Genomic DNA, 22626 nt, shown 5'->3' on the forward strand with positions numbered 1-22626 from the left:
GATCCTTGTCACATTGAAGCCTTATACTGCATATATCACTGCTATCCAGTGGCTTTAACACTGACAAAATATTCATCAGCTCAGTATTTTGACGGTTTGTGCAAAAACCATCCCCGAGACAACTGAATTAGAGCATTTCAAAATAAATCAAACGTGATACAAAACACGCAGTCAAGTATTTTGAATATGATTGATTCAAGTTACTTCAGTCAGACAAAGTTATCCAATATAGATGAAGTCATAACACTATTACAGGCTCAAGGCCTTATAAACACTATGAAGCCAAAGTCCGCGAGTGTCTAAAGCTCTTCTGAAGGGTTTATTACGTCTGTAGATGCTGCTGACGCCACCATGTAACCTTTTCCAGGAGGGATACCAGCAGCAAGCGCTTTAGTCCAAACTTTAGTGTCCCTGAAATGTCAGAAGGATTTCAAACACTGAAACACATCAGCAAATGCTAATTATACACTCAATTGCAACATAGGATGAAGAGGATTATGATTGCAGTATGTAAAAGCTGAGTCAGAGAACGTGATCTCCTTGGTTGATGGCTAGGATTTTTGGAGTGGGAGTTTTTGGGGTTTGGCCGCTTCACCATGTACTCATCAATCGGCAGCCGCACCGTGCAAATGCCGAGCTCTTTCGCCCTCGTGTAGCTTATTTTCTTTAAGAATGCAGAGGGAGATCTTGTTTAGTTTAGCTGTTTCTCCACTATAACATCTCTTTAATAAATGATGATAGAAACACACGAGTCTCACCTTTTGTATGGTTTCATCCACTAAACCTCCTAAGATATAAACTTGATCTTCCTCCACATACTCTAAAGCTACCATGGAAACATAATGAACATTTACATAGAACTAAAATGAAAGAAATCCATTTGGCTTATTGTAATGACAGATGTTGTTTAAGGCAGTGTTATTGTTAGCTAAAATTTAAACTATGAAAAATTGTTTTCGTAATTGAATTAAAGCTGAAATAAAATAGAAATAAAAGATGAAAAACTAACACTTAAATGAAAATGAGTTGACGTACTTAAGTTAGTCAAACTGTAATAAAAATAATATAAAATATAAATATATACATAAAAAAATGACAAAAACACATATCAAACTTAAATTCAAATAAAAGAAAAACTCAAATTGAACTGAAATATAAATATAAAAGCAAACAAAAATATGAAAATAAAAGCAATTACAAATATTAATAAATACTATAATAATAAATCATATTAAAGTTTTTTCTTATTACATTAAATCAATATAACATTTTGATGAAAATGCCACAAAGATAAACATTTTCACCATTCGAAACAGTATGCACCAATGAATCATGCACAATAAACCCAGGACCGTGCACAAAAAAAAAAAGAAGTAAATTTTGATTTCATGTTGACTTTTAACTAATTCTTAATGCAGTATAGAATATGGGCGATATGAACCTTCACTTGCATCTGGAGTTAAATATATCACATCTTCAGAGGGAAACAGATGAAACCAGCTCTCCTCAGTCACATCAATCTGTGGGATTCAGAGACACAATAACAAAAAATTGTTTACTAGACTCTTTTAACTCCATCAGAAATACGCGGAAAGGCTGTAAGGCTTTTTTATTGCATCCGTAAAGGCGCCTGATCTGACATGCAAGGCGGAAGATTTCCTGTGAGAAAAAAAAAAGTATGAATAAATAAAACTCTCACTTTATTTATCAAGCCAGCAGGGTCAGGTATCAACCTGCCAGACCTCTTTATATAAATGATGTGTTTGTTCAGTAAATCTCACTTTTGGGAGACAGTCAGTCATGCTGAGATCAACACACAGGTGCAGTCCTGCTCCTCTGGCCTCCTCCAGTCTCTCTTTGGTAATCGCTTTTATGACACATTTACTGAGCTGTGGGTGGAATTCATTCACATCTGCAAGATAAACATCTAATCAGTTAGGAAGCAGAACACAATATACAATACTGTTCAAACGTTTGGGGTCAGTAAGAAGTTTCCTGAAGTCTCTTCTGCTCAATAAGTACGATCTACAATGGGATTTGGTGGTGTTCCAGAATGCAATACATTGTGTAGTTACAAACATCAGCCGAGAGGTTGTGCTGATGCTCAACTACACAACCAACACACGTTTTCCGTCAAGAATGGTTATCACAAAGGTACAGGCTTAATGTAATGTTCCTAATTCATTAGAATATATATAGTAAAAGACCATCTAACTGCCTGTATGTTTGACATTGAAAGACAGCTTTGACAAAGATTAGCAAAAACAGATGTAGTTGTTAATTTATCACTTGTAATGTGATCCTTGTCACATTGAAGCCTTATACTGCATATATCACTGCTATCCAGTGGCTTTAACACTGACAAAATATTCATCAGCTCAGTATTTTGACGGTTTGTGCAAAAACCATCCCCGAGACAACTGAATTAGAGCATTTCAAAATAAATCAAACGTGATACAAAACACGCAGTCAAGTATTTTGAATATGATTGATTCAAGTTACTTCAGTCAGACAAAGTTATCCAATATAGATGAAGTCATAACACTATTACAGGCTCAAGGCCTTATAAACACTATGAAGCCAAAGTCCGCGAGTGTCTAAAGCTCTTCTGAAGGGTTTATTACGTCTGTAGATGCTGCTGACGCCACCATGTAACCTTTTCCAGGAGGGATACCAGCAGCAAGCGCTTTAGTCCAAACTTTAGTGTCCCTGAAATGTCAGAAGGATTTCAAACACTGAAACACATCAGCAAATGTTAATTATACACTCAATTGCAACATAGGATGAAGAGGATTATGATTGCAGTATGTATGACACATTTACTGAGCTGTGGGTGGAATTCATTCACATCTGCAAGATAAACATCTAATCAGTTAGGAAGCAGAACACAATATACAATACTGTTCAAACGTTTGGGGTCAGTAAGAAGTTTCCTGAAGTCTCTTCTGCTCACCAAAGCTACATTTATTTGGTCAAAAATACAGTAAAACAGTGAAATATTATTACAATTTAAAATAACTGTTTTCTATTTGAATATGTTAAAGCGGGGGTCTAATGCTGTTTCATGCATTCCGACTGAGCCTGGTTTCTCCCAAGGTTTTTTCTCCATTTCTGTCACCGATGGAGTTTTGGTTCCTTGCCACTGTTGCCTTTGGCTTGCTTAGTTGGGGACACAATTTCTGGCAACATCGCTGACTTGATTGCACAGACATTATTGGAAGAGAGCTGAACTGGATGATGATATCACCGAATCAACAATGAACTGACTTTAGCTGGAAAAATGATGTTGTCTTCTTGTATTATTGACAAACTATTTTCCTGTTTGACACTGAAAAGCTGCTTTGACACAATCTGTATTATATAAAGTGCTATACAAATAAAGGTGACTTGACTTGACTTCTTTACACTGTTAAAAAGTTGGATTCTCATGCTAAACATGACCAAAGTTTCAAAAAACCAGTTGGAAAATTAATTGTTATAATAATTTAATAATAAAAGCAACCTAATAATAATAGGCCTAATAATAAAAAAAAATGTAACAGGCCTACATTAATTGGAACATTAATACCAAATCCTCCAATAAACAGTCTACAAACATGAATAACTTATCAGTTGAAGTTCAGATGGTTTCCTTTAGAATTAATTTTACCAATAGCCTAAATTAGTGCTCAAAAAGGGTTCATATTGTTCATCCTTTGTGTGTGTTAGCTGCTACATACTTATATGTATATGTAGTATAAATTAGCATTACAAAACATTAAATAAAGCCATTTACAGGCAGTTCATTGTTAGTTCATGTTAACTAATGCATTAACCAACATTAACTAATTAAGCTGTTAATGTGAAGAGATGCATTAGTATATCTGTAAGTTAACATTAAGAAAAAATTAAGTAATCCTGAAGAGCGGCATTGTTCATTGTTAGTTGATTTTAACTAATGCATTAACTAGCACATTCGTATGCATAAGTTAACATTAAAGTGCCCCTATTATGCCATTTCCAATAGGGATGCACCAAAACGAAAATTCTTGGCCGAGGCCGAACAAAATGAAACACTGGGCCGAAGGTCAAAGACCGAACGCGGTTTTTCGAGTTTTTCCCCCCATGTATTTTGCCAATTTTTTTCACCATTGCATAAATTAAATAGCCAAAATGTGATTTTTACTATTTTGTCTTGCTTTTCAAAGAAAAAATTAATTACAAAACAACTATTTAAAAATATTTAACACTGAACATTTTTTAACATTCTAGCAGACATCATACCAACAAAGCACAATTTAACTTAAAATTAATAAGTTAGTAAAATAATATTTTTGGCCCCTTCTTGAATCAGGCATGTCATTTTTTTACTGTACAAATAAAAGCAGCCTTGGTGAGCAGAAGAGACTTATTTTAAAACATTAGAAAATATTACAGATCCCAATTTGAACACTATGTGTGAATGTTATAATGTATTAATAGAGCTGTTGTAATTATTATTATAATTATTATTGTCTTTTTATTTTATTTTACAGAACAACAGTAAAATTATAATACTAACATTTATGAATGTTGATAAGAGTTTGTGCGTCTTTTTCCGACAGTTTAAATGCTTCCACACTGCTGATGTGTGTGCTGCATAATAAAGAGTGCGCGCCTCTCACTCTGATACGTCGCACGTATCGCATTGTCACATGCCTTGTAAAAATTCATAAAAATGTGACTTAGCAACTGACGAGTAACACTGTTTCAGCGCAGATTTTCCTCGCACTTTGGACTTTGAACCCAGGTTAACAAGCAGATAGAATACATGCAATGCGCGCGTGTATTAGAAAACATGCCGTTCTGCAGTTTATTTACTAATTGTTTAAGCCCATTTTGTGATTTCAATCATCATACAGTAACCAGCAACAATCACCCCTTCCTCTTCTCATCGAAGACATGCGATGCAGTACTAAACAGTCTCTACAATTTTTTCGGTCTTTTCGCTTATTTCGGTTGCCGAACATTCAGTGCATCTCTAATTTCAAATATTGCCTTTCATGCAGTGTGTAATGTAGCTGTATGTGAATGTAAACCGTCTGCAAAGCTGTAAAGCCGAAAGTGCATGATAAATAAAGTTACTGTCTCCCAAAAGAAAGAATCGACTGAACAGCCTTATGTTATAAACGAGTCGTTAATAATTCGAATCCCACTTCCGTGACGGCTACACGTCACTGGGTAACACATTTGCATAATTCCCGCCTATGTTCTACGTTTGCCGACAGCGAATAAATTGACCCCGATCTCAAACACATAATTTTACTGACGACTGCTTCTCTAATCTTGGGGAGTTCAACATGGGATTCACAAAACGCTTGCTCTTGAAAGATGGCCCAGTGCACAGTTTATTTGGACCAGTTGGCTCCACTGAATCACAACCTGTAAGTATGACAAATAATAGATGTTTATATTTTCTGTCAAGCATTCAAAATACAGAACTAAGGCAATGGGTGTATCGCTTCTGACATGCGCTGTATGCGGTAGACCGATTGCAACAGGCTGAAAAACAGGCTGGAGCCGAAATTGGAGCGAGCTCTTGGGCTGGAGCGAGCTTTGGGCTTGCCATATTAACGTCCTTCGGGCTTGCCACATTAACGTCCTTCGTGCGAGCTCGGGGGCTGGAGCTGACACTGGTGCGAGCTCTGGGGCTGAACCGGGGATCTGGAGCCCTCCCTGGGCTTAACTGGGGATCAGGAGCCCTCCGTGGGCTATACTTGGGATCAGGAGCCCTTCCAGTGCTATACTCGGGAACAGGATAGCGCATACGTGGTGCTGGCACTGGAGGGCGCTTTTGAGGAGCTGGCATTGGAGTGAGTTTGGGGGCTGGAGCCGGCACTGGAGCGAGTTTGGGGGCTGGAGCCGACACTGGTGCGAGCTCGGGGGCTGGAGCCGACACTGGAGCGAGCTCGGGGGCTGGAGCCGACACTGGAGCGAGCTCGGGGGCTGGAGCCGACACTGGAGCGAGCTCGGGGGCTGGAGCCGACACTGGAGCGAGCTCGGGTGCTGGAGCCGACACTGGAGCGAGTTCTGGGGCTGGAGCGAGCTTCGGGCTTGCCACATTAACTGCAGCCGCAGACGGCGGCAGACTGGTTCTGGCTCGGGACCAGACACTCCACAGACACCGGAAAACTCCTTCCCTCCAAGTTAGTCCAGTGGTGTCTGGGAGGTCCACGGGGCGATGGTAGTTGGCCCCGAGCCAGAACAGCTGATTGAGCCTCAGCGAGCTTGCAGAACTCCCTGGCGTACTTGTAGAAGGGGAGATCGAGGCGAGCTAGGGCAGCGACGCAATTTCCATCGCCGCGGGGGTGGGGGGGGGACTACGAAACACAAAACCTTTCAAAAACACGGAAATTAAACACGGGGAAGGGATGCCGCTTACTGTTTGGTCCGGTATTCTGTCACGGGTGCACTGCTGAGCGGGCTGAGGTGCAAGGAACGGAGAGAGACGAGGAGTACATTAATCCAAATGGGTTTAATCAACACAAAGGCACATGGAACACTCACGATACACATGAAGACATGAACAATACCGGACCCTGGAGCACACACGGAACACTATTTATACACACATGACGAGACACACCTGGGAGCAATGAAACATCATGGGAAACACCTGGGACAAATCAAACATGGGAAAGGAAGGCACATGAGGAGCAATACAACCACAAAACACGGAACAGAGTCTGACAGTAATCTTCGGAGATAAAAATGTTTTATAGTTTACAGTTTAATTAAACTTATGGTACAGTGAAAACATAGAAACACTCCCATTTATAGTACAATAGAGTTCAATGCCTAATACAGCTATTGAAGAAAAAACCAACACAGCCATATGCTTGCAAAATCAGCAACCTTTTTTACAAATTGGGCTGCAGCTGAGTCAGTATATAATGTAGGTGAGAGTCCGTCAATTTGCTTCTCATTTTACACTTGTTCAGGTTCATCAGACTGAAGTTTCATCAGAAGTTTGTTCACAGAGGAAGGTACTGCCAAACAGAGAGAATATAATTCGTGCCTGTTTGCACAGACTTTTTTCAAAAGTGAAGATATTTCAGCAGTATCAGCACTGGGACTTGTCTTTGCGCGCTAGACAGGCTGTCAGTCAATGCAGTTACATTTTTACGCCAGTAGGTGGCGGCAAGAAACGGTCTTTATGAGTAGTCATCATTAAACCAGTCTGTTCACTCAACTAATACACATTAAAAAGCTGATTCATTCATGTTGAAGTTAATTTAACTTTGAGCGCCACTTTATAAGGTTCAATCGACGATCAACGTGTCACCTGGGTAATGCTGAAGCTGAATGTAAAACATGCATGTAAATACAATGGGCAATATTGTGTCACCAAAACTTATTGCGCTCATGTCCATATTTCTTACGATAAGTCTATATAGTAATTATTGCGACAGGCCTAGCATCGACAGCATTTTTTTCACCTCTTCTCGTATTTGGCATGGCGGGCCAAATTAAAGGTCACCACGGGCCAACTTTGGTCCTCGGGCCCTAGTTTGGGCACCTCTGGTTTAGAGAGACTGAATCTTAGAACTGCTTCGAACTAATCGTTTGAGAATCGCTGGAAAATGAGGTGGTATTAAATGCATATTTTGAGAAAACAAAAGCATTTTTTTGACCTTGCATGCATGTAATCCTATTGTAGGAGACTCACTCCCAAAACAATATCAGGAACCTTAAAAATGGCATAATAGGGGCACTTTAACTAAGATTGAGTAATGCTAAACAGATGCGTTGTTCATGGTTAGTTCATTTTAACCAACATTAACTAATACAACCTTATAAATGTGAACCTTATTGTAAAGTGTTAACAAAATGTCTTTACTGTCACTTTTGATCAATTTAATGCATCTTTGCTGAATAAAAGTATTAATTTCTTTAACAAACTACATCTAACAGCACTCTGATGGTTCAAGAGAAGCAAGACGATTTTTCACAGTATAAATAAGCTTTTATGCATTAAAATGTATAGCTGCCTTTCTTTGATTAACAGAAAGTTTAAAAGAACAATATTTATAATGCTGTTTGTAGCATTATAAATGCCTTTACCATCATTGATGTCTTAAAAAAATTATACATTTACATATTTAAATAAAATGAATAACCATAAATTCCATAAAATTGAAAGTAAAACCATAAATACCATTATTTTCATCTTTAAAATGTAAGTTAAACATGTATGAATGGGCAGTGCTGGGAAGGTTACTTTGGAAATGTAATAGATTACAGATGACAAGTTACCCTATTTAAAATGTAATAAGTAGTGTAGCTATTTCAATTACATTATTAAAGTAATGTAACTGATTATATTTGATTACTTTTCTAAACTTTTTTTCTAAACTGTTAATCATTTTCAAACATTTAAAGCAGGCAGTGTTCTTCATCCCTCGAATTAAGATTAAAATAATTTCATTTTAAAGCACAGCCACCACAAAATCAGGCTTTAGCACCTCTTTTTACTTGGAGATTGTTCTGAGGTTAAATACAGATTTAAAATCATAAGATAATACAGTAATTAGCTATGATACTGTTTTTGAAATCAAATCTTTGCATAGCTATATGACAGGAAACATTGGCATCTAACAAAGCCTTGGGGGGAAAAAAAAACAGTTAATTAAAAAAAAATTATAAAGCATAAACACAAACCCAAATAGGAAATAAAACCGTTATCAAAGAAACTATTCTGTGTCCTAAACACTGGTGTCTGATATTTTAGAGCAGTCAATGCAATTTTGGAAAGAAATCAATAAAAACTGTATGCGTGTGAATATACACTACCAGTCAAAAGTTTTTGAACAGTAAGATTTTTTATGTTTTTTGTAGGATTCTCTTCTGCTCACCAAGCCTGCATTTGTTTGATCCAAAATACAGCAAAAGCAGTAATATTGTGAAATACTTTTACCATTTAAAATAACTGCTTTTTATTTGAATATATTTTCAAATGTAATTTATTCCTGATTTCAAAGCTGAGTTTGATGATGTTTTCAGCATCATTACTCCAGTCTCCAGTGTCACATGATTCTCCAGAAATGATTATAACATGCTGATTAGCTGTTCAAAAAACATCTCCGCTATCTTATCACAACTTTTGGATCTGTCGATTGATCCTGAACCTTGTCTTTTCCTTCTTAATGATGACTGTTCAGTAACCCTGACTCTAAACCAAAAGCGAACTTTGTTCTCAGGGTTAACAGCTGCAAAGAAGACTATTATCAGTTTTTGGCTTCCTCCTACTTCCCTGTCAAAACAGCAATGGCTGTCCTATTTTATAGATATTGTTTGATTGGAGCGATCCACTGCCGTAATTAATAAAGCAAAGACTTCAACCATTCTCCATTGTGTTACGGGGCTGACGAGACGTGAGACGTGCGGATCCATATGCAAAGCTTTATTGAGCAGAGAGGTCAGAAACACAGGCAGGGTCAAACAGGTATATGGCGGGCAAGACACAAGAATAGTCCTAGGGCTAGCATAGGTCGATGACCGGCAAACAGAATCAGAAGGGACAAGACTAAAGGGAGAAATCCAGGAAACCAGGCGAAGATCAGGAACCGAGAAAACAGGTAAGGCAAGACTAGACTAGACTAGACTAGACTAGACTAGACTAGGCTAGGCTAGGCTAGGCTAGGCTAGGCTAGGCTAGGCTAATGAGGGCTCTGTAGAGTAGCTATCAAGAGATAAGCGCTAAACAATACTCGGCAGAGGGAAGGGATCAGAGTGAGTGTTAAATAGTGAGGGAGTGATATGAAACAGCTGGGTGCAATCAGTGTTGTGTGCAATTAGTGAACCAGCTGTGTGCAATCAGTGCTGTGAATGATGGGATATGTAGTCCGGGATGATATGCAACAGTGTGAGTGCGAGAGTCAATGAAAATGGGAAGGGTGACCTCTGATGGTTAGCCGACGGAATTTCATGGACCAGATTCGTGACACATTGGAACCGAATACACATTAGTCTGATTTCCATTATTGAAACTTATGTGCTGTAATGGTAAGGGATAGGAGAGCTTACTAAGATGTCCTCTAAGTACACGCGCACACACACACACACACACGCACACGCGCACACGCGCACACGCACACACGCGCGCGCTGTAGGGCACTTGGGGGTTCAGTTCCTTGCTCAAGGGCACCTCAGTCATGGTATTGAATGTGGGAGAGAACACTGTACACTCCCCCACCTACAATCCCTGCCAGTGCAAGACTCAAACCCACAACCTTTGGGTTACAAGTCCAACTCTCTAACCATTAGGCCACAACTTCCCCCTTAAATTAAAAATCTTTATTATAATGCTTAATCAGAGGCTGTAAAAAAGTGCCAAGTGCAAAAGTGAAAGCGCAAACCGTTTTCGAGACACAAGCTCTTCCTCAGTGCCACATTGATTAGTGCACACCTGCACCCATTACAACATCAATATTCACCATGGACATCATAATATGCACGCAGGCCCAAAAACACCATACAATAGATCTAATTTTTTCTTAAGACATTCTTATAAATATATTATAATGGTAAAAAATTCCTCAATGCAAAAATACCTTAATACATTATTAATGTAAAATGCAAAACATGTTTCATACATAATTTCACCCATAGACCTTATAAATGTTTCTTGTATACATATATCACAAAAAACTAATTAACAATAATTAAAAAAGTAAAATCTAATGCATTCTCTGTTATCTGTTCTACAACATATTCAAAACATAGTCGTGGTCATAGTCATAGACCACGCGGTTGCTGCGCAGATGGTTTGATGTGGCATAACATTTGGAAATTACCTCATAAATATTTAATCACAAATAAAGTAGAATACATTTCTTTTAAACTCATTTATAAATATTACCCCAGTAACTATTTCCTTTAGCTGTGATATATTGATATACAGTGTTGGGGAAAGTTACTTTTAAAAGTAATGCATTACAATATTGCGTTACTTCCTAAAAAAAGTAACTCATTACGTTACTTAGTTACTTTTTATTGAAAGTAATGTGTTACGATACTTTTGCGTTACTTTTAAAATCTGGGCAGGGCTTGCTTGTTTGCTTTTAATATAAAAAGTTCTATTTTTGGCAAATATAAAAGCCCTTTCACACCAAAAGCCTCAGGCTGAAGGAAATGTAAATTCACGTCTGTACAGTAGAACGCAGAAGAAGAAAGTTCAACACTCTGCACAACATTCAGCAATAGAAACGGAAGAAGAAATGTTAGTTTATCTTGTGTAATTTTTGCTTATTAGTATGGTTTAATTGGATCACTGAAGGTCAGCAGCAAATTGGTTAATAAAAGGGGATTAAATACAAAAAGGATATTTGTATTATTTAACATATTTAATTATTGCAGCTCTGAGTCATATTCTGAGTTGCGTTTAACTGTTTTTATTAATTTTGAGGAAAACTAAATCAGATTTTTTTGTGTGTGTGAGTGAGTGAGATGAATTAATGCATGTTCACATTTATTCTAGAACTAAAGTAACATCTTACTCCCGATTTTTCTCAATATGGGGACAGGAGAGCTTTCAATCAATGGGAAAACTGGCGTTACTTATTTTAAAAAGTAACTCCGATATTTTCTTGTAAATTAAAAAGTAATGCGTTACTTTACTAGTTACTTGACAAAAGTAATCTGATTACATAACTTGCGTTACTTGTAATGCGTTACCCCCAACACTGTTAAATACTTTGTACATTTTGTACACTGTAACGGATTTATATTAGACTAAATACACCTTAGTTAAACCGAGAAACACGTTTGTACGTTCTGCTGCACTTTAATGCAAGCTGCTAGCTCCTCTGGCGAGTCGTTATTTAGCCTTAACAGCGAATTAAGGTGAAATACTGAGGTAAAGTGCGTTAGGCAAAGGAGATATTAAACAGTATTTTCTAGTACTTCCTTTGTTTGTTATTTTCAGATTTCTAGTCTGGATGTAGTCTGCAACGTCGGAGATGTATTTTAGATCCTCTTCTTGTGAACGCCATAGTATCGATGATAACATCAACTGCTAAGTTAATAATGTCAGTTAGCCGAAGTTAACTAACTTAGTTGAACAAAGAGAAGCATAGTACGTTATCTTCTCTACTCTGCCGCTTTATCACAAGCAAGGTAATTCTCTTCAAATGCTATTTTAGTCAGAAAGTGTGTACCAATGTCATATGTAACTTTAGAGACAGTCCCTAAATTCAGTGACAGACGTAACGTTAACATAAAACAGCGAGCTAACAACTTACTGAGGAAAACTGAGTGAAGAAACACTACTGCTAATAACATCTTTTGTATTTTATTTTAAAGTTTGTGGTCATGTCGTCTGCATCGGAGGTGTATTGGAGTCTTGTGATTGCCTCGTAGCGGTGCTAACATCAGGTGAGCTTCCATCAGCTTAACTAACTTTAATGTCACTAAATTAGCCCCTAGCTGCTGTTCTCCACTAACTCACAGAACAGGTTGACTTTGAGAGGAACATGCTAGCACATGTTGAATAAACATGAGCGCTGCACGTTTCAAAATCGAAACCCGGAGCGGGTGTTTGTATATCACTGTATTTCTGAAGGAAACTCATTTTCATTTCTTCTTGCTTGTAATGTCTGATAATGCAGCTTTTGTGAGTGGAGCTCTGCTTTGTGTACAGCGTTACCGGGGAAGCCTCGATCTCTACCACTCACAAGGATTATGTGACACTGAAGACTGGAGTGATGATGCTGAAAATACAGCTTTGAACACAGAAATAAATTACATTTTATTATATATTCAAATAGAACGCAGTTAATTTAAGTAGTAAAATATCACAATATTACTGCTTTTGCTGTATTTTGGATCAAATAAATGCAGGCTTGGTGAGCAGAAGAGACTTTAAAAACATTAAAAATCTTGCTGTTCAAAAACTTTTTACTGGTAGTGTACTTGCCAATTTTTGCTTTTCAGTATGTGTATGTTTTTCCATGATACAAAGTCCCCAGGGGACTGTGGTGATACCCTTTTTTAAGCTATAGTGCATCTGAGAGGTCAAGATTTGTAATTTGTACTTTTAAAAAGAAAATGTTCAACAATTAAAAATAATATTATTAGAACTAAAGCTCATGAGTTATTGTGGGGGGGCTGGGTATGGCAAAAATCATGGTTTACAGTGCAGTACCACAATTGGATTGTTTTTTACAGGTTTTTTTAACTAAATGAAAATAAACTCTACAGTACTGATACTGTAAATGAAAATACGGTAATAATACTGTAAATAAAATACAGTAAAGACATTATTTTACTGTAAATGCAATTACAGTACTAATACTGTAAACATTTTTACAGTAAATGACTGGCATCCAGCTCCAGTAAGTTACTGTAAAATTTACAGCAACCTATTTACAGTGTAGCCTACAGAAATGTGTTTATTATTATTATTTGTTTTGGAGTTGTCCTTATTCAACCAGTCTTCAAGTTATTGCACGGATTTTCAGTGTTGTTTAAGTCTGGGCTCTGACGAGGCCATGCAAGGACATTCAGGTTTTTCTCCTTCAGCTACTGTCTGCTCAGTTTTGCTGTGTGCTTTGGGTCATTGTCATGTTGGAAGGTAAACCTTCTTCCCATTGACAACTTTCTGGCAGAGGGCAGCAGATTTTCCTCAAGAATTTGACAGTATTTTGCTCCGTCCATTTTTCCTTCTATCTTGACAAGTGCTCAAAACACCCCCATAACAGGACATTACCACCTCCATGCTTTACTGTATGCTGTTATTTGGATGCTGAGCTGTGCTGGATTTCCGCCAGACATATCGTTTTGGGTTGAGGCCAAATAATTCAATTTTAGTCTCATCTGCCTCGAGGTGTGTTTTGGCAAAGCTCAGTCGTGACTGCACGTGGCTTCTTGAGGAATGGCTTTTCTTGCAACCCTCCAGGCACATTTATGGAGAATTTGTGATATTGTTGTCACATGCACACAATGACCACTCTTTGTCATGAATTCCTGCAGCTGCTTCAGAGTTGCTGTCGGTCTCTTGGTCGCCTCTCTGACCAGTTTCCTCCTGGCTCGTTCATCCAGTTTGGAGCGACGTCCTGATCCAGGGAGGCTCTGTGTTGTACCAAATACAATAATAGACTTCACTGTGCTTCAAGGCATTGATAAAGCCTTTGCATTTTTTTTGTATCCATCTCCTTGTGCCTGTGTAACCCCCCCCAGGTCCTACTACTCGCACCTGCTCCGAGCAGGACTCGAACCCGGGTCGCCAGCATGGGAGGCAGGCGCACTAACAAGGAGGCACAGTTACACCTGTCCACAACTTTATCCCGGAGATCTTTTGACAGTGCCTTGCCACCCATATTTGATTGTTTGCCTCAGTTGCACTACCAAGGACTGAAATGCTTTAGGAAAGCTCTTTTCATGCTGAGCTGATCAAAACGAGCACAGCTGAAAGTCAAATGGCTTTAGCTGCATCCGAAATCGCATACTTCCATACTATATAGTAGGCGAAAAACAGAATGCGAGGCGAGTAGTATGTCCGAATTCATAGTATTCGAAAAACAGTAGGCGAGAAGTACCTACTACTTCTGCCTGAATTCCGTAGCATGCATACGATGGACACTTTACTGTCCCATGAGGCCACGCGAGAGGAGGCGCCATATTCGAAAATGGCGGAAGGCGGCGACGCGGCTCTTTTCAAGTGTAAGTACCTCAGGGAAAAACGTTGTTCATTGTGGTTAAATTGCACTTGTTTAACATGACCTAAGTGAACGGCTGACTTATTGAAAATTTAAACATTGTAAATCGATGAGATGATTTCGTGAAACGGGTGTAAAAAAAGATGTTTAATCATTGTTATTACTGAGCATATCAAATTAACGAACAGATCGAGCTAGTGTCAATGCTGTTGTACATCAGCTTGTTAACTGCTTTTTTGACGGAGACGTTCGTTCTCAAGCAGTTTAATGAGATTAGAAAATTCCACGGACTTTAAAACATTTTTTCCCCTCTTTTACTAATATTTAGATGATATTTTGTTATCTACATACTAAGCTACTGTTAATAAATATGCCACAGCTTGTCAATGTAGCATTAATGGCTTGATAATGACTAATGGTTACTACTTTGATATTACAGGGACTGATGAACACACTCAGCTCACTCAGTGGAGGGTGGCTGATGAACCCTTCACTGGAAAGCCTAATGCTGCCATCAAAGGTTTTAAGTAAACAAGTTATGTAAAATGTACTTTTATTCAGGGGCTGTTGACTCTGAATGTAGTAAATACTAACACTTCAAGCAAAGGTCTTACTGCCTTCTTTTTATGCTTGATTTCTGTGCATTTATTGTGACAGAGCAGGGACTTGAGGGCAACATTTCTGCCGCTCAAGTCAAAAGAAAGTGGGAGAACCTAAAACAAAAGTATAAAGTAAGATTTTTTTTTTAATTAGTTCACCCCCAAATTTGTATTAGTTCATGATTTGATCATGCTAATGTTATTCCATGTCATAGTAATGCAGTAATCTAATGAATGTAATTGACTGTCTTGATATTGTGCTTTTCAGACCCGGGATATCCAACAAAGATATGGAGGAACTTCCCCTTGTGGTCGGTGATGGCCTGCAGCTGAACAGAGTGGAACAGCTTCCTGGTACAATAGCATGGGGCATCACTTGCTGGTGGCTTGATCCGGATGTGGCATCCGTCTATTGCACCAGCTACCATGTGGAAAACTGGAGATCCAGCCAGCTGCGCAAAACCTGCCCCCACTGCCTCCAGGTCACCCGGGGTCGGGAAAGCGATCAGCCTCCTCAAAACACTGATGACTGCCCTGCTGATTCTGTGCACAATGTCATGCACCGTGGACTTTGGGATGTCAAAGCCCAGTGACACCAGCCTGTACGATGCTGCGTGGGCCAGCCAGTAGAGAAACACCAGCACCTCAACATCTTTCTCCCAGCCATGGTCAGAATCTGACTTCAAAGCAGCGATGAGGGACGTGATGGACTGTCGTGAAAGCCGGAGGTTTGGACGGAGGTCAGATCCATCTTCCAAATACAAGCAAAGAATTGGCACAGCAGCATTTAGGCGGCAGTATATTGTAGGGCTCACAGTCTGTAAATGTGTGTGTGTGTGTATATATATATATATATATATATATTTTTTTTTAGAATATGTATATTATTTATTTATGTCTGTTATTTATGTATATATTGTATCTATCTATAATATTTATTTAGGCTATGTATATATTGTATGTATTCATTCTCTCTCTCTCTCTCTCTCTCTCTCTATTTATCTAATTATGTATTAATTCAAGTTTATTCATTGATTCATGTCTTTTGTTTGTCCGGTGTATTTGTATGCATTTATTTATAACAATAAATTACTTTATTTAGTTGCTCCAAATGAGCCTCTGTCATGGTGTTCACAGACATGACTTTATTCTGAGGTAAAATCTTGATTAGCTACACCTGATTGAGTTTACAAGTCATTTTAAGGTGGGTGGTGATCATTTTTCCAACTCAGTGATTCTGTTTTTTTTTTTCTGACATGTTGGTGTTATATCTTTCACTTGGGTGTCGTAAGTTGCAATGAATAAATACAGCTGGATAAAACAAAAACTGTGTCCATCTTCATTTCAGACTGCAACGAAACAAAACGTGATTATTTTAAAGGGGGTGATTATTTTTGGCTCATCTGGCCGGACGAGGTACTCTTGCCAACAATATAATAAACTGATGTAGACAAAACAGACAACGCTGAAAAAAGCATATCTTATTTTAGTGAATGGGAAGCTGTGGCAGTTTTGTGCAGGATGAATTGTGGAAATACTCATATCTGCTGAATGATCTTTTATCTTCACATCCAAATGCAATCAAACGGATATCGTTTTCGTGAATCATGACTGATTTTCCTGCTTCTGTGAATCAAAATGATCAGCATAGTTTCACACGAGCCATAAATGCACACTGTACAGATAAGAAATGAGCCTGTTATCAGTAATGTCTAGTTTCATCCTGTCTTTGGCTTTCATATGAAGGTTCATTCTCAGAGGCATCTGATTTTATTGTGATAGATACAATCCCAAGACAGCAGGTGGATTTCTTTAGAAAATGGACTGTCATAATCTCAAATATATATGTTCTTAATAAATATGTTTTGGATAATGAATGAGGTTCGTGATTTAGTGATCGCATCAGACTCTCATTTGGCCGTTCAACCAATTCTAATCCATCTGGACTGAAACCACATTGTGAAATGCAGAATGCAAGAAAAACTTATGTGGAAAATGATTTCTGGCGAAAATGTTGCTCATCTGTTCAAAGGAAAGTGAGCAGAATTGATGTTATTAAAGAAATGATTTATTAAAAACATCATCCATACATTCCAAATGTTTTCAGTGAAATGGCAATTACAAGCAACACCAAAAACTGATTATTTGTATCAGTGTAAAATGAAAATCAGTGTACAAGACGGTATCTGTAGTGTAGCATACACATCACTTTGGTTCATCTTGAAGTTATTGTCAGGACAAACATGTATCAATCAAAATGAGAGGCTCAGAATACAAGACAAACAAACAGAAATCTTATTCTACAGGAACCAAAAATATGTCAGAGATGACAAATAGCATACAAGTGCAAAAACTCTTCTAGTGAGTCTTGTGAGTAGTGAGAGTCAAAGAAATATAAGTTACAACATCAATGTCGTTTACATTTTCTTGGTCACTCGCTCCTTTCTCTCAATGAAGAGAATGAGTTTTTTAACCCATGGTGTCCTGGGGTTCAGACAGATCCTCTCTCCACTCGATAAACCAGCACTGAAAAGATAAATATATATATATATGTAGAAGATACACTACTGTTGAAAAGTGTGGAGTCAGTAAAAAGTAATGCAAGGATTATTCAGCAAGGATGCATTAAATTGTTCAAGTGTCATTTAAAGGTGACATATCATGAAAATCTAACTTTTCCAGGTTTTAAGTGCTATAATCAGGTCCCCGGTGCATCTACTAACTGAGGAAACGTGAAAAAGATTAACTCAGTAACTTTGTTTTGGGAAGCCTTTTTCTGCAAGCGTCTGAAAAAACGAGCGTGTCTGATTTCGCTCCCTTGGTGACGTTGCAAAGAGATCTCATTATAATATTACCGCGCCTTAATCTGTGAGTTTCCACCCACGGCGCCGTCATTTGATTTCGCAAGCGACAACGGTGTACTTCTAATGCCATGATGAAAGTTTGAGCAAAACATGCTAACTGTTCTGTCTTTGGCTGCACAGACGAGCACAGAACACTGTTTAGAGTCCCAGCCTCAGAGGAGACAACAGAGCAGTGGATTTATTGATTTATATACTGTATATTGCTGCTGCCGCACAGATCTAAAATAAACATGCGATTTATTTCCCAGCTGTTTACCTTCACAAACATAACCCACTGTTTAGTATGTCCGACTGTCCGTTAACCGACTGTCGAGTTTAGTACTCACATGCTGTGAAAGCCGCTTTCTGTCCGTGCGCACTCAGAAAACCGTATATCAGAAGTTTAAACTCATATGGTTTAAAACGCATGATTTCAGCACGATAAACATGAGAATCAGAACCAAAACAGATGTTTTTAGCAGATATGAGCTGTGCAGCTTTATTCTGGAAAAGGGGGCGGGGAGCAGCAGCTCATTTGCATTTAAAGAGACAGGTCAAAAAACATTGTGTTTCTACTTCCACTCTAAATAGGCATTTTCAAAATGATGTAATAAATGATCTGTGGAGTATTTTGAGCTGAAACTTCACAGACACATTCTGGGGACACCAGAGACTTATATTACATAGTGTAAAAAGGGGCATACTATGTCTCCTGTAAAATGACACAAAAGATTTATATTTTAATAAATGCTGTTCTTTTGAACTTTCTATTCATCAAAGAATCCTGTAGAAAAATATTAGGAAACACAACTGTTTTCAACATTAATAATTATAATAAATGTTCCTTGAGCAGCAAATCAGCATATTAGCATGATTTCTGAAGGATCATGTGAAACTGAAGACTGGAGGAATGATGCTGAAAATACAGCTTTTGATCACATGAATCGATTACATTTTACAATACATTCACATAGAAAGCAGTTATTTTAAATTATAATAATATTTCAAATTTTTTGTGTTTTTACAGTATTTTTGATTATTAAAACAGCCTTGGTGAGCATTCGATTCTTCTTTCAAAAACATCTCGGCAGTGTATTTAGGTTTTTGGTTTAAATAAATATGATTTATTAGAACCTCAGGGTGTGTTTTCATATAAAACCCAATGTGAAAATATATGCAAATAATTATAAACTACCGAAACTCATGCTTAAGTTCAGTAAGCCATATTATAGCCCTATAATGCAAAAACACATTCTCAGACATTCACATTTACAACATCCGGTCTCATAACTGAGAGGTCAATCGGAATACTTCAGAAAGACACGTGACTGGTGTGAGGAAATAGCCTACTTACATAACCTCAGTAGTCTTGCAGTGCGGGCCTCTCGGCAGGATCTCCACGCGCCGCAGGTTCTCCTGTGGGATGATCCGCGACTCCAGTTTCAGACACACACAGCGGCTGTTGTAACCCGCGCCCAGAGGCTGCACGGCTGAGGGAGGAACACAACCGTCAGCAGGCTGGGAAAGTGTGTCCAGCAGTTACACAACTGTAAACTGACATGTGATTTAATGGTCTTGTGCAAACGGGTTTGTAAAACAGTAGCGTGCAACAGTTTTGAGGAAATGGGAAGCAAGTTCATCACGGTTCCACGGAAGATGCTGAAATGTAGATGATGTATACACTCTAAAAAATGCTGGGCTGTTTCAACCCAACTTTGGGTCAAATATGGACTAACCCAACTTTTGGGTTAAAAATTTAATGTAAAAATTTAACCCAACGGTTGGGTTAGTCCATATTTGACCTAAAGTTGGGTTGAAACAACCCAGCATTTTTTAGAGTGTAGGCTACAGGGACTCACATGAGAGTCACCGGCCACATTTTGAATGAAACTGGCATTTAAATAAGCTCCATATGTAAGTTTTTGCCTTGAAATGTTAGTTTCAAAACTGTTGAATTGAATGTGTATAGCCGCTACAACTGAGTCATGGTTTCTACAAAAATCCCTGTAGTGATGGTTGCTTTCGAAGCACTGCTTTGTGAAGCTCAGAAACCTTTGCAAATCATTTGTTTATGAATCAGGAGTTCGGAGCGCGTATCAAATGCTGCATTCACGCCATGTCGTAATTACTGTGATTTCGAGATGACAACACGTGACGTTCTACTTGGAGCTGTTCACACCCTTGCACTATCAATTCCTAAGCATAGCGCCTACACTCTTAAAAATAAAGGTGCTTCACGATGCCATAGAAGAAACTTTTTGTCTAAATGGTTCCATAAAGAACCTTTCTGTTTCTCAAAAGGTTCTTTGTGGCAAAAGAATGTTCTTCAGATGATAAAAAAATGGTTCTTTAAAGAACCTTTGACTGAATGGTTCCTCTATGGCATCGCTGTGAAGAACCTTTAGAAGCACCTTTATTTTTAAGACTGTAATGAATCTGAGGTGGTCAGGTGGTACAAGTTGTAGCTCTCAGAAAACTCCCAGTTCACAAGTTGAAATTACGAGTTCTACGAGGACGTGAAAGCTTCTTAAAGTAATTTAAAGTAAGCGTGAACAGCTAAAATGCCAAAGTCACGTGATTTCAGAGACTTCTTTACTGCGTAATTGTTTCGAAATGTTTCTATATTTCAACGGTTCGTCACTAGTAGACGATCTGTAAACCCTTGAACTATAGTGTCTGTGATTTTTAATTAATCTAGGTCTCGCATCAATTTTATAAATTTGTAGACATTTTAATGACATTTAAAGGAAGGATAGTAGGCTAGTAGTAATTAGTGTCTTGGCCTGTTTAGCCAGGTCTTCCATAAAAACAAACAACGCAAGCCCTGTGAATGAATAAAAGAACACATATTATACAGATATTTCGTATTTATTGGTATTTTTATGAATTGCTAATTGCATTTAATAGATTAGACTGTCAACAAAACATTTGCAATTGGTTTGTAAAAAGAGTTTTTATGCATATTCGAGCTGAGATTTTGTTGCATTTAAACCGGCTTGACCAGCAGGCATCACTAGCGTGTGGCGTTTCGAGCGCTTCAAAACAGTGAATCATTTTGCGAAGCAAATAATTAAATTGATTTAAAGATTCGAAAATTGTAATTTCTCCCATCACTAACCACGCTCCTTTTGAGCGGGTACGAATTCGGCGAAAATGGCGGATTGTTTTATGTCAGCAACAAATGCACGTGTACAGCTATTCACTATAATCAACAGTGATATATTTACAACAGTGAATTCCACTCACTTAACTACATACAGCTGCTTTAAATATACGTACTTTGTTTAAAAAAAAAATTGAATATTTTGCCCGCTGGCTGATGACCAGTGGAACTGGTTTCGACCTGGTAAACCATCAACAAACCAGCTAATTACTAGTAATTTAAGCTAAATATAATAAACATATAGTGAAGACGAAGCTTACCATCAGACAGAACGATGCTGACTCCAATAACGGTTAACATCAGGAAAGCGTTCATGATTGTTGAAGCTTCTGCAGTCGATTTCTGTGTAGAAACTCTGAAGATCAGATGCTGTTATTTGGGCTGCTGCACAACCTTTTATATATTATGATTTCAAAGGCCTCGTGATCTACAAAGTAGTGATTTTATTTCACTTCCCTAATCGTTCTGTGTGCGTGTGTGTGAAGGCTTGTGTGTAAATATGTGGTTTGGATCTGTTCACATGTTCATCAGCCATGTGTCATATGGATGCATCTCATGTTCGGCCCGGTTACCACGGTCAAAATCCCCCTGGAGTCCCAGACTGTTTTAACCAAAAAAACAAATACGTCAAGTGCATGATTTTCATTTGACTGCTTACCACAGTTGGAAAATGTATTTAATAGCCCAAATATTAAATGTAACATTAATCAAATAATAGTTTTAATAAAATGCAAAATTATAATATATTATATACATATTGAATTTATATAAATATTGATTCTAAATAATGATGTACATATGAAATGTTAATATAAATGTTAATCAACCTGGTTAATAGCTTGATATTTATATTCACACTTGCCATTTGTATAATTAATATTAGCCATTACAATTGAGCAACAGAAACAGTTCATCAAAGTGATTAATCATATACTGATTAAATATTATTTTAATATTCATATTGTGATTATTTAAATTCGATACCCCAGTTGTTTCACAGTTGTGTCACCTGAGTTTTAAGGAGAGATCTGAACAATGTCTCAAACTGGGCTAAGATTTGCGATCTCAAACATTTATTTCCCAGCTGTTTACCTTCACAGACATAACCGACTGTTTTTGTAACTTGTGTGTTTTTAACGTAAACTTGTGTGTGAATGAGAACTTAGTTTAGTACTCACATGCTGTGACAGCCGCTTTCTGTCCGTGTGCACTCAGAAAACCATATATCAGAAGTTTAAACTCATATGGTTTAAAACGCATGATCTCAAACACTTATTATCCAACTCTTCCCAAATCAAATGGTCTGGGCTGCACATTAATTCGAAAACCATTCACAGCTGATTACC

General features: G+C 37.9%; 2 protein-coding genes across 2 annotated transcripts; both read right to left on the reverse strand.

Moving 5' to 3' along the window:
• Positions 1 to 469: 469 nt before the first annotated feature.
• On the reverse strand, positions 470 to 14336 carry trmt10b (tRNA methyltransferase 10B). The gene is given in 7 exon segments (XM_071582295.1): positions 470 to 664; positions 759 to 826; positions 1442 to 1524; positions 1526 to 1659; positions 1782 to 1912; positions 14213 to 14263; positions 14333 to 14336. Coding segments are annotated over 7 exon segments (666 nt in total).
• A 3050-nt stretch (positions 14337 to 17386) lies between these two features.
• Positions 17387 to 21632, reverse strand: cxcl19 (chemokine (C-X-C motif) ligand 19). Its single transcript, XM_016236087.1, has 3 exons — positions 21541 to 21632; positions 19472 to 19607; positions 17387 to 17800 (listed from the first exon to the last, which is right to left on the reverse strand). Exons 1-3 carry the CDS (start codon positions 21593 to 21595, stop codon positions 17692 to 17694), a joined length of 300 nt encoding a protein of 99 aa, XP_016091573.1. The 5' UTR covers positions 21596 to 21632; the 3' UTR covers positions 17387 to 17691.
• Positions 21633 to 22626: the final 994 nt, after the last annotated feature.

The sequence above is a fragment of the Sinocyclocheilus grahami genome, unplaced genomic scaffold, assembly GCF_001515645.1.
Source record: "Sinocyclocheilus grahami isolate Dianchi unplaced genomic scaffold, SAMN03320097.WGS_v1.1 scaffold481.1, whole genome shotgun sequence".
In the NCBI taxonomy this organism is placed as follows: domain Eukaryota; kingdom Metazoa; phylum Chordata; class Actinopteri; order Cypriniformes; family Cyprinidae; genus Sinocyclocheilus; species Sinocyclocheilus grahami.

Bases quoted from the DNA above. Each gene is read 5' to 3' on its own strand.
- cxcl19 (XM_016236087.1), bottom strand. From the start codon at position 21,595: ATGAACGCTTTCCTGATGTTAACCGTTATTGGAGTCAGCATCGTTCTG. The intron at 19,608-21,540 runs GTAAGCTTCGTC...TTCCTCCCTCAG, and splicing joins CAGCATCGTTCTGTCTGATG to CCGTGCAGCCTCTGGGCGCG. The intron at 17,801-19,471 runs GTAAGTAGGCTA...TTATCTTTTCAG, and splicing joins TGCAAGACTACTGAGGTTAT to TGCTGGTTTATCGAGTGGAG.